The sequence below is a fragment of the Poromitra crassiceps genome (assembly GCF_964638095.1).
Source record: "Poromitra crassiceps genome assembly, chromosome: 3".
NCBI lineage: Eukaryota > Metazoa > Chordata > Actinopteri > Beryciformes > Melamphaidae > Poromitra > Poromitra crassiceps.
This window is the reverse complement of record NC_139625.1, coordinates 28,091,241-28,105,145: the sequence shown is the minus strand read 5'-3', so window position 1 is coordinate 28,105,145 and position 13,905 is coordinate 28,091,241. Positions and strand designations below refer to the sequence as shown.

Genomic DNA, 13,905 nt, shown 5'->3' with positions numbered 1-13,905 from the left:
AGATAATGCTTTCAAACTCTGCTCCTCCCTTCCTGCATCTCATAAGTAAAAGATATGGGGTCCTAACTAAATTAACCCCCATCATCTCTCTGATTTCTGGTACAACACAGCCTCTGAACTGCAGAATGGTTAAAGGCAGCAGTCTCAGACATTTAACCCTTTACTGTCAATAGTTTGGTTTCAGAACTGCTGACCCGCCCATTTCACCTGGCAGCATGGGTGTTTTTCTCAACAGCATCAGATTGTTGGTGCAGTACAGTTTCTGAACTGCTGAGTGGGCTGTTGCCTATCAGCAGGCTGCCTGTCGGAGCAGCTTATTCCTGATGATGGAGGGTGTAAATCTATCAATTAGTGTTTATTGTGATGCTGAAGGATCAAATGTCCAAATGGGCCAAAATGCATGTGATCAATAGTGGAGTGGGGAAACTTAATGTTGAGGCTTCTGGAAGTGTTGTGGGCCTAATTCACCTGGTTGACTGTAATAACATACAGTAGCCGCATTCAATTATTCATATTCATAAGAACCCAACCACCCAAGCTTATGGCATCAGGGAAAGTTACAATACATCCTTTTGTATTGGCAAGTCATCTTTGTTCTTAAAAGTTTATTTCCATATTTTACCCACCCACATAAAAAAGTATACACATGATAATTCCACAACACACAGGTTCTGCGCTAACCGACCATTTCTTTTCCCCTATAGTTATCGTGCTGAAATGTAGCGCTGAAAAATCGGTTAGAGCAGTATGCGTGCATTTTTCTGACAAGCCTACTCGTATACACATAGGACCACGTATAATATAGATACATTTTTGACTGTACAGAAGAGTAACGACAAAAAGAGAAAACTCCACCCCTTACCTCTAGTGTTTTGGATCACATAGACTTTAACATAATTGCTGTTTAATGTTGCTACAGATGTTTTAGTAGAAGAGATTAGCCCTAGTTCTGATTAGTGATTTGGAGAGTGAATTGCATTTACCATTTATGTGCAGGGTGGGTCCCATCAACAACTGTTCCATCTCTTCTTTAGAACAATATATACCCAACTACCTCCACCACAGGTTCACAATTTAGGACAGAAGAAGAATATGATGAAGCACTGTAGGCACAGCAGGCTTTTCATACTTACATAACATACAACTGTCTTATATCTTGTGTTTTACTTTGGATAATATCAAGACTTACCTGGGCTTACTCAAAATAAACAAAAACAAATCAACACAACCTTTTTGTTCAGGCCGACTAGACCAAACATTAAAAAAAAAAAAAAAATTAACCTATAATTGTCTTAGCACAAAGCTAACCCAAATGATTATGTGTAAAAACTGTAATGAAGCAGACAGGGCTCAGTACTGTAGACCCTATGCCAAAATTGTCTCTGTGCATTATTGGGTGAGCGAAGCAGCTTTGACAGAAGAGAAGAGGCCACCTTAGCTCCTGAGAGCCGCCAATCTTGACTGCATCTCTTCAATGTCCTCCTCTGACTCATCCTCTGAAGCTGCCGTGGCTCCAACGGGCTCCGGTTCAGGCAGAGCATCTGTGACTTTGCTGGGTGCTTTGCCAAGGGCACCTAACAGCAAAACAACCATGAAAATAGGAGGTATAAATAATATGTAGAATAATTCAGTGGAAATTCATTATATTTCAACACGCTGCTTCTAAGACCTAGAAACAAAACAGACATGTGGATACTACCACTTGAATATAACTATTAATTCCTTGTCGTTGTGAAAGAGTTTAAGAGCCTCTTCACCTGCTGTGATCTCGAAGAGGATCTTGTCAACCTCCGCCTCTGCCGCCTCCTCCATATCCTCGCCATCCTCCATGCTTTCAAACGTGTCTTCTAGCATTTCCTCAATGATGCCAGCCTGAGACACGAAGAGGTACAGCCCACAAAGTATGTGTTAAATATGTAATTATCTTGAGTGTACACAATTTCTAATATACAGTTGTAAAAAGTCACAAAAGTGTGCACAATGACATGAAGTACCATATATACGTTTGTTTTAAGAAATATAATGGTAGCTGGTGATCTGGAACTAGGGCAATGAACATCAATGAGTATTTCATTCATTGTAGTTGCTTGGGTGTAAATGCGAGCCAGTTTATGGGAGGCAGTGCTGACCTTCATCATCTCCTTTGATAGGTCCCTCATGGTGGCCTGGATCTCAGGTATTTTGACTAGGCTCTGCATGGCTTTCATGACCTCTGTGCTCTTCTGAAGGGCCCCGGCGACACGCAATACAGCTACAAACACACAAACACCATCCCTTTACTCATTGAAACTAATTGAGTTGAGATCTATTATTATAGCTTAAACACTGAAAAAGCTCAAATGAGAGGGGGCACCATGCAAATGCCAGAGCTCAGCCCAAAATAGAGCAAAGTGGCCTAATAATGACAATAAATCAATTTCAGTTGTAATGCAATAAAACCATGTGCCCCGATTGAATGACCCAGTTGTGGCCTTCTTCACACACTCACAAAGCTGATTCTTCATGCTGAGTAGTACAGAGTTCATGTGGGCTTTGGAAGCGTAAAGTTTGCTGATAGCCTGTCTTGACTGAATTAGCTCCTTTGCAAGAATCACACACACGTCCCTCTGGCCCTTTTTAGCAGCATCTTTAATGGATCGTTTGACTTTTTCTTCTTCCCTCTGAATGTCTGAGAAACAAAACAGCATGTCATTACATTTTACTACACAAGACCAAATATAACCAACTAATAATAAGTCATAGAGTATTTTGTGCACTAAAATATAAATAAATACAAAAGTATCATATATACGGTAAATGAATGAGAAAATTCAGTTGTTTCATGAATCTTCTTAAACAAAGTGTAATTTATTTTTGGTGAAAATTGGTGAAGTGATCTGCCTTATTCTGTTTTGTCTCAAGATATCCCACTTGACACAAATAGGATGGTCACTTGATTTCATAATATAAGACTAAATTGATAGTAGGATTTCATGTGAATACATTTTGAAATGTTTTCTAGGACTAACAAACATCTCACCTCGAATTTGTCTGTCAAGCATCCTCATTTCCTTCCTGATTTTGAGGGACCATTCATTGATCTGTAATTATAAAGAATTATGGTTTTATTTTATTTACAAATCGCTTATGTGTTGACATTGTAGGATTTTTAATTGGGAACCTTAATATGCATGTTACATTAGACTAAAGAAATGTATAACGTTAGGCCTGAAGAGATCCATGATCTCTGCTGCTGAAGCCAACAAAATCAGGGTTTGTTTACATCCGTGCGACTGACAGCTGACTTGTGTTAGCTTGTATGCTAACTAGCTAACTGTCTAACAGTAGTAAAATCAAATTAGATTAGACTGCTGATCGTTTGTTGAAACACAGCGACACATAGTAGAGAATAAGCAAAGACAAGCACTTACTGTAAAGGCAATACAGGTTAAAGTTAACTAGCTAATGTTATAAGGATTGTTCGTCTAAAGTAAGCTAGAGTAGCTATGAAGCTAGCTAAAGGAACAGCAACAGTTAGACTGCTAGCTAGGCTAGCTAAGGGCACCGTCCACAACATTCTTACGCAGTTTCTCTAAATAAAATACTAAACTCCCAACGACATTTCTGGTGTTTAGCATCCTGCACTCACCAGGTCTTTCGGCGGTTTCTCGCTTGATCTCCCAAACAGCCCCATTGTAACTTCTGCGTTAACGTTTAGAGATTCCTAGCTAGCCTACCTAGTAACTAGCTAACGCTACTCACCTAGCTTGATCAAATGCCACTTCCTGTTTCAGCGTTTCACGGCGCACAGGCCCAGTCAGTCCGATCGATGACTACACACACACGTCCCTCCTTCCCCATTTCCTTCTGCTTTGACAAGCATCCAAAAGACAGCTTGACCACTCCTAGATGCACAAACAGTATTGATTCCATATAACAGTGGTAGAAAAGGCAAAGCTGAGTGCGTTATCACAGCTAGCGAGCACAAAGTGAGGGGCATTAAAAATGTTTCTATAAAGCATACTCCCTTCTATTTAGCATGATCTTCTTCTTATAGATTTCCTGGGTGCACCTGTCACTATGAACGCGGCAGATAGACTCATTAGATTAGCTAGATTCTAACCATATTAGATTGGTCTCACTTGACACCTACGAGGGGGAAAAAGATAGGTATCAAGGGAAACACAAAAATTAACAAGCAAAATAGTGGCAACATTTTATATTATTTACAGCATTTATAACATAAGTTAGCCAAAGCAAAGGGGAGAGAATTGCCCTAATGAATGCATCTATTCCATCGTCACCTGCCTAGGAGAGCAGGTGATTATGAGATCCTGGGCCAGGATGCAGCAGGGGTTGTATCATTTTTTAGTGGTCTGTACAGACCATTGGTCAGTACCACTAGGGGGTGCTAAAGCGAATGGTCCGGACCAGTTGGTGTGGTCCGTCACTGTACCACGGACCACTAGTGTTAGCCTGGGTAAACCCATCCCCCACGTGACCTGCTCTCAGACCTGTTCTCAGTCACTATGGTCTGGAATCCCACCATTGTTAATCGATTTCCTGCGGTTGTTGGGCCCCCCCCCGATAGACCACTCCATTGCGCAACCATCATCCAACCAGTTTAGTGCACAGAGCACATGCGCAGTGCAGCAGATGGCGTCATCACTCTGCGACCTTTGTTGTTAGCGCTCGAGCTAACTCCACCTAGCTAACTCACTAGGCTACTGCTAGCAACCACAGGTTGCAGGTTGTGTAAGATAAACCTTCGTTCTAAAGGCAAGTTGGGCAGCTGCAAACCACTCGAGAAGGGGGTATTTCTACGCCTGGAGAGGGTTGGTGTGAAACTACACCAACAGGATTGCAAATCATGTCGGATTTGCCAGAGTCTGACTGAGGTATGTACTTATAACCTAATGTACTAGTGCTGCACGATTAATCTCCACTTCCCCCGTGCACTCCCGCAAATAAGTAATGTTATGCGCAGCCAGTTTATCAGATAATTTCGCCGTAAAATGTGTCCAGGTGATGAGAAGCCCCAGCTTGTACAAGCTGTCCTTTGTATGGTCGCTGCCCGTCCGCTCAGACCCGATTTCGATATAGCGTTTGGTGATCTTTTGATCAACAGACCTCATAACGGGGATATACTGTTACGTGTGTCTACCAACATCACTAAAAGATCATAAATGTAACGCTGTTTTAATCGATGGCTACGTTGCTAGCTACTAGCTAGCCGCAGACCAGCTATGAACCCGTTTGGATGATCGCTGCCCGTCCACTAAAACGCGATTTCGATATAGCTTGAGGTGATATTTTGATCAACAGACCTCATAACGGGGATCTATACTGTTACATGTGTCTACTGTACTGACGTCCTCTCTGTTTATTCTTTCAGGTATTAATTCTAAACCCTTCTCAGTCAGCTGCTGCCAACCTGATGAGGAAACAGGCGTGCTTGTTGGACACTGAATGCAAGAGCCTAGCCAGTCTGCAGACTTCATCCTCCGGTGCTGTTCGCCTCAGGACTTGAAGGCCTAACGTTGTACCATGGACTGTATACATTCTGTGCTAATAATGCTAGCATGCTAACATCCTTTTCACACACACACACTGAATATACCGAAATGCTAGATTTGATCATGGACTTAACGCTAATGTTAATCCAAAACGGCCGCAGTCATAACGGTAAGGTGTGTTTGACCTAATTGAAATATTAACGTTAATGCCCTCACATTTCAGCGTGGTTACAGATAAACCTATTTAACGCTAGCTAGCTACATTACTGGCTTGATATCATATTCCAGATGCAACCTAGCTAGATAAGCTCCACACGGCTGTATGAGTAGCTACAATCAAATGTATCAAGCCTTGATATCATATTCCAACGTGAATTCAGCTGAGGGGTTCGCTCCAGAACGAGACTTGCGTTCAATATTTGTACACGTTACTGTGCAGTAACTGTGCAACTGTGTACTGTGCAATTCTGTATATTATACATAATCCAGATGTAACCTAGCTATAGCTAGACGTTAAGAGGTTAGCGTGAATGCGACTGAGACCTGACATTACTGAAGTGAATACAAGTGACCTATATTTTTCAATCCTGTCTTTGAATAAAAGTTGTGTTATACTTGAAAACCATGTCTTTGCTCCCTTATGTGTTCACAATTACAACAAATCTGTATGGTTTATCTGTTGGCATTAAACCGTGGTATTTCCTTGGGTGATATTCCATATTTGTCATTAAACCTAGCTGTTCACATAAATTTGCAATGATGATCGACCACGTGAGATATCACAAGTAGCCTACTTTTATTAAAAAATAAAATGCAAAGAGAGGTTTCCTTCTCTAACTATTGGTGCGTTCACAAAATATTTACACGAGATTTTTTTTATAAATAATAATCAATAACGTGGATAATGATGGCAGCTGCTGGACGAGAGACAGAAGAAACTACGAACGAAGATTGGAGCAGAGGACATTGACTACAGAGAAACTTAACCGACCAGCACTCTGCTTCAATCAATGAATGCTTATAAATAAACCATACACATGAGAATTACCGTTAACGTTACAGCATTTAATAACATAAATATGGTGATATCTGGTGGTCTGAAATTACTCTCTATCTACAGTAGGGTATGGCTCCTATATTGTGTCTTATTATTGTAACGTTTGAATCAGCGTTTCATAACTATAATAGCCTAATGTTACTGTAGCCTGGATGACGTCAGCTAATGCTACCCAGCCTTCCAGCGTTTATCTTCCATAATGCATTAAATCATAATCACAATGCGAAGACATTAGCTGATCACCACAGAGCTGCACAGACAAGTTTATCAGATAATTTCGCCGTAAAATGTGTCCAGGTGATCAGCTCTGAAGCCCCGGCTTGTATGGTCCGCTAAAATCCGATTTCGATATAGGTGTTATTTTGATCAATATTGTATAGCTGGCTAGACAGAGGAGTTTATCTGGAATCAGTGTGACAAGATCCCTGCTGCTAGCTTGTCTGCCTTTCTGTGTCAGAGTATCTAGCTACATTATCTGCATTACATGCTACACCATGCAAATATATTTCGATATAATTCAAACAATTAGCCCACTGTACTACTGGACTGTGTATTGCTGTGAATAAGTTAGATTTGATTGTGTAAAGTGTTACATGTTATATTTTTAACTGAGCTTTGCAGAATTACCTCAACACAATTGTGTTGTGTATCAGCTTTAAATATCCAATATATACAGCATTAAACAAACGACCAGCAGCATTCAAATGTGCAAAAACGTTATATTTATTGAAATGTGGTGATCTCATGTCACATTACATAATGTTATGCCCAAATGGTCTACTGCCCAGAAGCGTCACTTTACATGTTTGGTAGGGAATTATTTTAATTATGTTAAACCAGCGTTTATCTTCCATAATGCATTAAATCATAATCACAATGCTATGAAGACATTAGCTGATCACCACAGAGCAGCACAGACAAGTTTATCAGATAATTTCGCCATAAAATGTGTCCAGGTGATCAGCTCTGAAGCCCTGGCTTGTATGGTCCGCTAAAATCCGATTTCGATAACGCTAGGTGTTATTTTGATCAACAGACCTCAACCTCAACAGCTGTTTTCACTTGAATTTCCTCACGTAGTTGCATAGCCATATAGCTAGCCAGCTAGTAGCTAGCTCGGGAGCTATGCTTTAGAGAGGCCAAATGCTAACGGCTAGGTAGTGCTAAGCCGCTGCAGCTGTTACACGTCATTGACAAAGACGCACTCTCTGATTGGCCGATCACGGCAGGACTGATGTTGGCAGTCACGCCGTCACTCATTGGCTGCGGGGTGGCTGCGGGTCTGCGCGAGTCTTTCAATCGCCCCAGAAATCGATCTGAATGGCCCGTTCGCTAGACGATAGTGACTGGGAACTGAGAGAGCAGGTCACGTGGTGGCTGGGTTTACCTAGGCTACACTAGTGTGGTCTGTCAGGTGGTCAGTGTGGTCTGTCACGTGGTCCGTCAGTGTTCCTTCTCATTTTAATGCATGGTCAGTCAGCACAGACGCTCTGACCATGGTCCGGACTACTTAGTGTGTGGTCGGTCAGGTGGTCAGTGTGGTCTGTCACGTGGTCCGTCAGTGTTCCTTCTCATTTTAATGCATGGTCAGTCAGCACAGACGCTCTGACCATGGTCCGGACCACTGGTGTGTGGTCGGTCAGGTGGTCAGTGTGGTCTGTCATGTGTTCCGTCAGTGTTCCTTCTCATTTTAATGCATGGTCAGTCAGCACAGACGCTCTGACCATGGTCCGGACCACTGGTGTGTGGTCGGTCAGGTGGTCAGTGTGGTCTGTCACGTGGTCCGTCAGTGTTCCTTCTCATTTTAATGCATGGTCAGTCAGCACAGACGCTCTGACCATGGTCCGGACCACTGGTGTGTGGTCGGTCAGGTGGTCAGTGTGGTCTGTCACGTGGTCCGTCAGTGTTCCTTCTCATTTTAATGCATGGTCAGTCAGCACAGACGCTCTGACCATGGTCCGGACCATTTAGTGTGTGGTCGGTCAGGTGGTCAGTGTGGTCTGTCACGTGGTCCGTCAGTGTTCCTTCTCCTCTTAATGCATCGCAGTCAGCGTACAGACGCTCTGACCATGGTCCAGACCACCAGTGTGTGGTCTGTCACGTAGGCTACGTGGTCTGTCAGTGTTCCTTCTCCTCTTAATGCATCAGTCAGCGTACAGACGCTCTGACCACGGTCCGGCCGTGGTCGGCCAGCTGGTCTGTGGTCTGTAGCCTACGTGGTCCGTGTTCCTTCTCGTCTTAATGCATGTCAATGACCATCATTGTTGGGCAGTTTACGTTACTAAGTAACGTTACTAAATTAATAATATCAATATAATAATAATAATGTTGTAATACTATATATAATAATTGTCTAAATAAACAGACATAAGTTTGACTGGTATACGACGTGCGTCCATCTTTATTGGAGTAACTGGGCGTCGCACAGTGATACGTCATCAACAATGGCCGATGGCCTCAATGTAAACATACACTGGATATTACAGTAACCAAGCGTTTTGGGTTCTTTATTGTTTATGGCCGCTTGTTGTTGGGAGCGGCTGCCACTCATTTACTTGGTCAGGGGCGACAGAGATATTGAACCAACTGTCCACTTCCTCTTCCGGATTTCACAATAAGAGTCCACAATAACATACAGAACAGTCTGTTACAATAATAATAATAATAATAATAATAATAATAATTAATAAAAATAGTGAATCATCAAATATAATTATATAGATTTGATCGATATAGCCTATAATCCTTCATCAACACTATTGGAGAATGGGCTCCTCAATATAGGCTGGGTTTCTCATTGGCCCATGCTACACCCTTCCACCAATTTTCATAAAATCAGTAAAACGCGAAACCATAGCATGCTTTACACCGTCGGTAAGAATATTTCAGTGGTAGGCTTCCATCATCTGGATTGCTCTTGCCAACTACATTGTGCACTGCTTAGACTGTAACTCATACTTATTTTAATGCTGATTTAACTCACTGTAAATTCATAAAAATTACCAGCCCATTTAACTCAGAATTTATGCCTAATAAACACTCCTCCACTTGTGTATATCTTGGACTCCACTTGCAATGTTGTTTGTCTTTCCTACTGTGCTTCTGAATGTTGACATGACCTACACGCTGCATACGGACACAAATCTTGCATATTGTGGCAATAAAAGTGATTTGGATTCCGAATGATGCATGAATTTTGTTCCAGGTTGAATCAGTGTTGTTATAATAATAATAATAATCATTGGATTTATATAGCGCCTTTCCAAGGCTCAAAGCGCTGACACAGGATGATTATTCGTTCACACCATTCGTACCGGTGGTTATAAGTTCCAACAGACATATGCAAATTAGTGGCTATAATAAATCCCAATTAACATATTGTTTCTTATACAGTCAAACATTTTTTCAAAATAAAAGCTTTCATTCAAACTCAATGCAATAGACAAATTTAAATAAAATGCCAGGCATTCCGCTAGAAGAATTTTTCTGGTCGGCCAATGGCAACATTCCAGAATTCCGGCCTTATAGAATATTTACCCAGTCAAAATGTAGCCTATTGTAAAAAGACAGATGTAGCCTATATCATTTCTTAAATAGGCCTATATCACATATTATTGCATAATTTATAGCAAACGAAATCTTAATTTTAAATCATTTTTAGATTTCAAAATAATTATCTAAGTATTCACTGTGGTCTGCGCTTGAGCTGCACACTGCTCCTTATTTAATTAATTCGGTTCGGGTTTGCAGACCCATTAACATTAATCAATAAAACACAAAAAACAAAAGCTATCATCCAATCATCCAACAAATGTATTTTATTGTAGTGAATGAACTCATCACAAACTTTGAGAACTGAGTTTGTCATATAGGCTACTATTCCCGTTTAATTAAGCCTAAAGAAAGACACTGGCGGGCCTAAATGTCTCTTTCCATCCAAGAACGTGAAATTAAATAACTTGGAAGATAATCTAAATTAAGAAGTTTCCTATCTGCAACAAGCCAGAGATTAGACCTGCAGTCAGTCAACAGTCCGATCGGGTATAGGCTACACCTTCTCTCTCAGCTTGCTGTGGCACTTTTCTTTATGGTAAACCAGTGGGCATAGACTGTAAGACCCGACACTTGCATTTCAGTTCTGGACTTTGATCTAAGTGATAGAAGCATGGTTGACATGCCAAATTTACTGCCTCAATCCATAGATTACAGGGCCCTTTAAACATAAGAAATCCATTAAGAATTGAGGATTGCAGAGGCGTTTATGAATTGTCTGATAGGCCCACCCCACTCCTCCCCACCGCCCCCGCCCGCTCTACTCACCTTCGGCAAAAAAAAACAAAGACTCCTCATGTCTAGGAAGGTATGTCATATCCATAAACAATTTGAGCCAAGTGATACAGTAGGCTTAGGCGATGTCTAAGAAAGCGGACAGTGATGCTTCAGATGTTTCAGCCAAGGACAGCAAGGATATGCATTGATTGATGAACATTTCAACACCACCGGTCCGTCGATGGACAGCGACAGGCTGTCACAGATGATGGTCTGCCCATGTCACACATACCCTGTTGTGAAGCTTGATTGAAATCTAAAAACAAATCTCTAAATCTAAATCCTGCCTTGCAGATAAACATTATATTCACATGCCTTTCAACATGTTGTCTTTGCCAGAGCCATTCAGGCGGTGTCTCCACGCATGGTCAATGGGTCAGCATGGTCGGGGGAAATCCTATAACACTGATAGACAATGATGGCAGATGATGGAAGCCTACCACTGAAATATTCTTACCGACGGTGTAAAGCATATGGTTTCGCGTTTTACTGATTTTATGAAAATTGGTGGAAGGGTGTAGCATGGGCCAATGAGAAACCCAGCCTATATTGAGGAGCCCATTCTCCAATAGTTTTGATGAAGGATTATAGGCTATATCGATCAAATCTATATAATTATATTTGATGATTCACTATTTTTATTAATTATTATTATTATTATTATTATTATTATTATTGTAACAGACTGTTCTGTATGTTATTGTGGACTCTTATTGTGAAATCCGGAAGAGGAAGTGGACAGTTGGTTCAATATCTCTGTCGCCCCTGACCAAGTAAATGAGTGGCAGCCGCTCCCAACAACAAGCGGCCATAAACAATAAAGAACCCAAAACGCTCCGTTACTGTAATATCCAGTGTATGTTTACATTGAGGCCATCGGCCATTGTTGATGACGTATCACTGTGCGACGCCCAGTTACTCCAATAAAGATGGACGCACGTCGTATACCAGTCAAACTTATGTCTGTTTATTTAGACAATTATTATATATAGTATTACAACATTATTATTATTATATTGATATTATTAATTTAGTAACGTTACTTAGTAACGTAAACTGCCCAACAATGATGGTCATTGACATGCATTAAGACGAGAAGGAACACGGACCACGTAGGCTACAGACCACAGACCAGCTGGCCGACCACGGCCGGACCGTGGTCAGAGCGTCTGTACGCTGACTGATGCATTAAGAGGAGAAGGAACACTGACAGACCACGTAGCCTACGTGACAGACCACACACTGGTGGTCTGGACCATGGTCAGAGCGTCTGTACGCTGACTGCGATGCATTAAGAGGAGAAGGAACACTGACGGATCACGTAGCCTACGTGACAGACCACACACTGGTGGTCCGGACCATGGTCAGAGCGTCTGTACGCTGACTGATGCATTGTGACGAGAAGGAACGCTGACGGACCACGTGACAGACCACACTGACCAGCTGACTGACCACACACTGATGGTCTGGACCATGGTCAGAGCGTCTGTACGCTGACTGCGATGCATTAAGAGGAGAAGGAACACTGACGGACCACGTGACAGACCACACTGACCACCTGACCGACCACACACTAAATGGTCCGGACCATGGTCAGAGCGTCTGTGCTGACTGACCATGCATTAAAATGAGAAGGAACACTGACGGACCACGTGACAGACCACACTGACCACCTGACCGACCACACACCAGTGGTCCGGACCATGGTCAGAGCGTCTGTGCTGACTGACCATGCATTAAAATGAGAAGGAACACTGACGGACCACGTGACAGACCACACTGACCACCTGACCGACCACACACTAAGTGGTCCGGACCATGGTCAGAGCGTCTGTGCTGACTGACCATGCATTAAAATGAGAAGGAACACTGACGGACCACGTGACAGACCACACTGACCACCTGACCGACCACACACCAGTGGTCCGGACCATGGTCAGAGTGTCTGTGCTGACTGACCATGCATTAAAATGAGAAGGAACACTGACGGACCACGTGACAGACCACACTGACCACCTGACCGACCACACACCAGTGGTCCGGACCATGGTCAGAGTGTCTGTGCTGACTGACCATGCATTAAAATGAGAAGGAACACTGACGGACCACGTGACAGACCACACTGACCACCTGACCGACCACACACTAAGTGGTCCGGACCATGGTCAGAGCGTCTGTGCTGACTGACCATGCATTAAAATGAGAAGGAACACTGACGGACCACGTGACAGACCACACTGACCACCTGACCGACCACACACCAGTGGTCCGGACCATGGTCAGAGCGTCTGTGCTGACTGACCATGCATTAAAATGAGAAGGAACACTGACGGACCACGTGACAGACCACACTGACCACCTGACCGACCACACACTAAGTGGTCCGGACCATGGTCAGAGCGTCTGTGCTGACTGACCATGCATTAAAATGAGAAGGAACACTGACGGACCACGTGACAGACCACACTGACCACCTGACCGACCACACACCAGTGGTCCGTGGTACAGTGACGGACCACACCAACTGGTCCGGACCATTCGCTTTAGCACCCCCTAGTGGTACTGACCAATGGTCTGTACAGACCACTAAAAAATGATACAACCCCCTCTCCCAGGATGGCCACATTGCCACAAGACATTTTTTTCCTCCTTTTGATAGAGAAATCATACAATAACATAAAGCAGCGGGCTGTAATTTCCCACAATGATATAACACATTAAATATAGATGCGTCGTTCACCATGGACGGTCACCCGACCACTCCTGTCCCTGATGCTCGTGACGTACACCTCGCTCCGCTTTCCAGGGGGTTCTAGATTCTTCTGTTATTGATTGGTCGTCGGGCCAATCACGTAAGGCCTTAGGCACGACAGAACCAATCACAGCCGACCAGGGGTGGGTCTCTGGCGCATCCTTTACAATTGCGCAAGTTTGTTAGAGCCGCCGGTGACCGCCTAGGAGTGGGAGAATCCTCTGGACATCATCGCTCACTGGGATTAGATTGAATGAGTTTGCTATAAACAG

General features: G+C 42.9%; 1 protein-coding gene across 2 annotated transcripts; it reads right to left on the bottom strand.

Annotated features, from left to right (window-relative positions):
* Positions 1–596: 596 nt before the first annotated feature.
* On the bottom strand, positions 597–13,686 carry chmp3 (charged multivesicular body protein 3). Of its 2 annotated transcripts, XM_083632848.1 has the most exons (7): positions 13,622–13,686; positions 3,742–3,884; positions 3,020–3,080; positions 2,489–2,668; positions 2,130–2,251; positions 1,758–1,872; positions 597–1,574 (listed from the first exon to the last, which is right to left on the bottom strand). In XM_083632848.1, the coding sequence occupies exons 3-7, from the start codon at positions 3,045–3,047 to the stop codon at positions 1,435–1,437; spliced, it is 585 nt and encodes a 194-aa protein (XP_083488974.1). In that variant the 5' UTR covers positions 3,048–3,080; positions 3,742–3,884; positions 13,622–13,686; the 3' UTR covers positions 597–1,434. The 2 variants fall into 2 exon arrangements, with proteins under 2 accessions (XP_083488974.1, XP_083488973.1); XM_083632847.1 differs by lacking the exon at positions 13,622–13,686 and having other exon boundaries at positions 3,629–3,756.
* Positions 13,687–13,905: the final 219 nt, after the last annotated feature.

What these genes read in the sequence shown, in the direction of transcription:
- chmp3 (XM_083632847.1), bottom strand. Translation starts at nt 3,673, where the DNA reads ATGGGGCTGTTTGGGAGATCAAGCGAGAAACCGCCGAAAGACCTG. An exon ending in AGAAACCGCCGAAAGACCTG is followed by an intron (nt 3,081 to 3,628) that starts GTGAGTGCAGGA and finishes TTATAATTACAG; the next exon opens with ATCAATGAATGGTCCCTCAA. An exon ending in TATCAAAGGAGATGATGAAG is followed by an intron (nt 1,873 to 2,129) that starts GTCAGCACTGCC and finishes TTCGTGTCTCAG; the next exon opens with GCTGGCATCATTGAGGAAAT.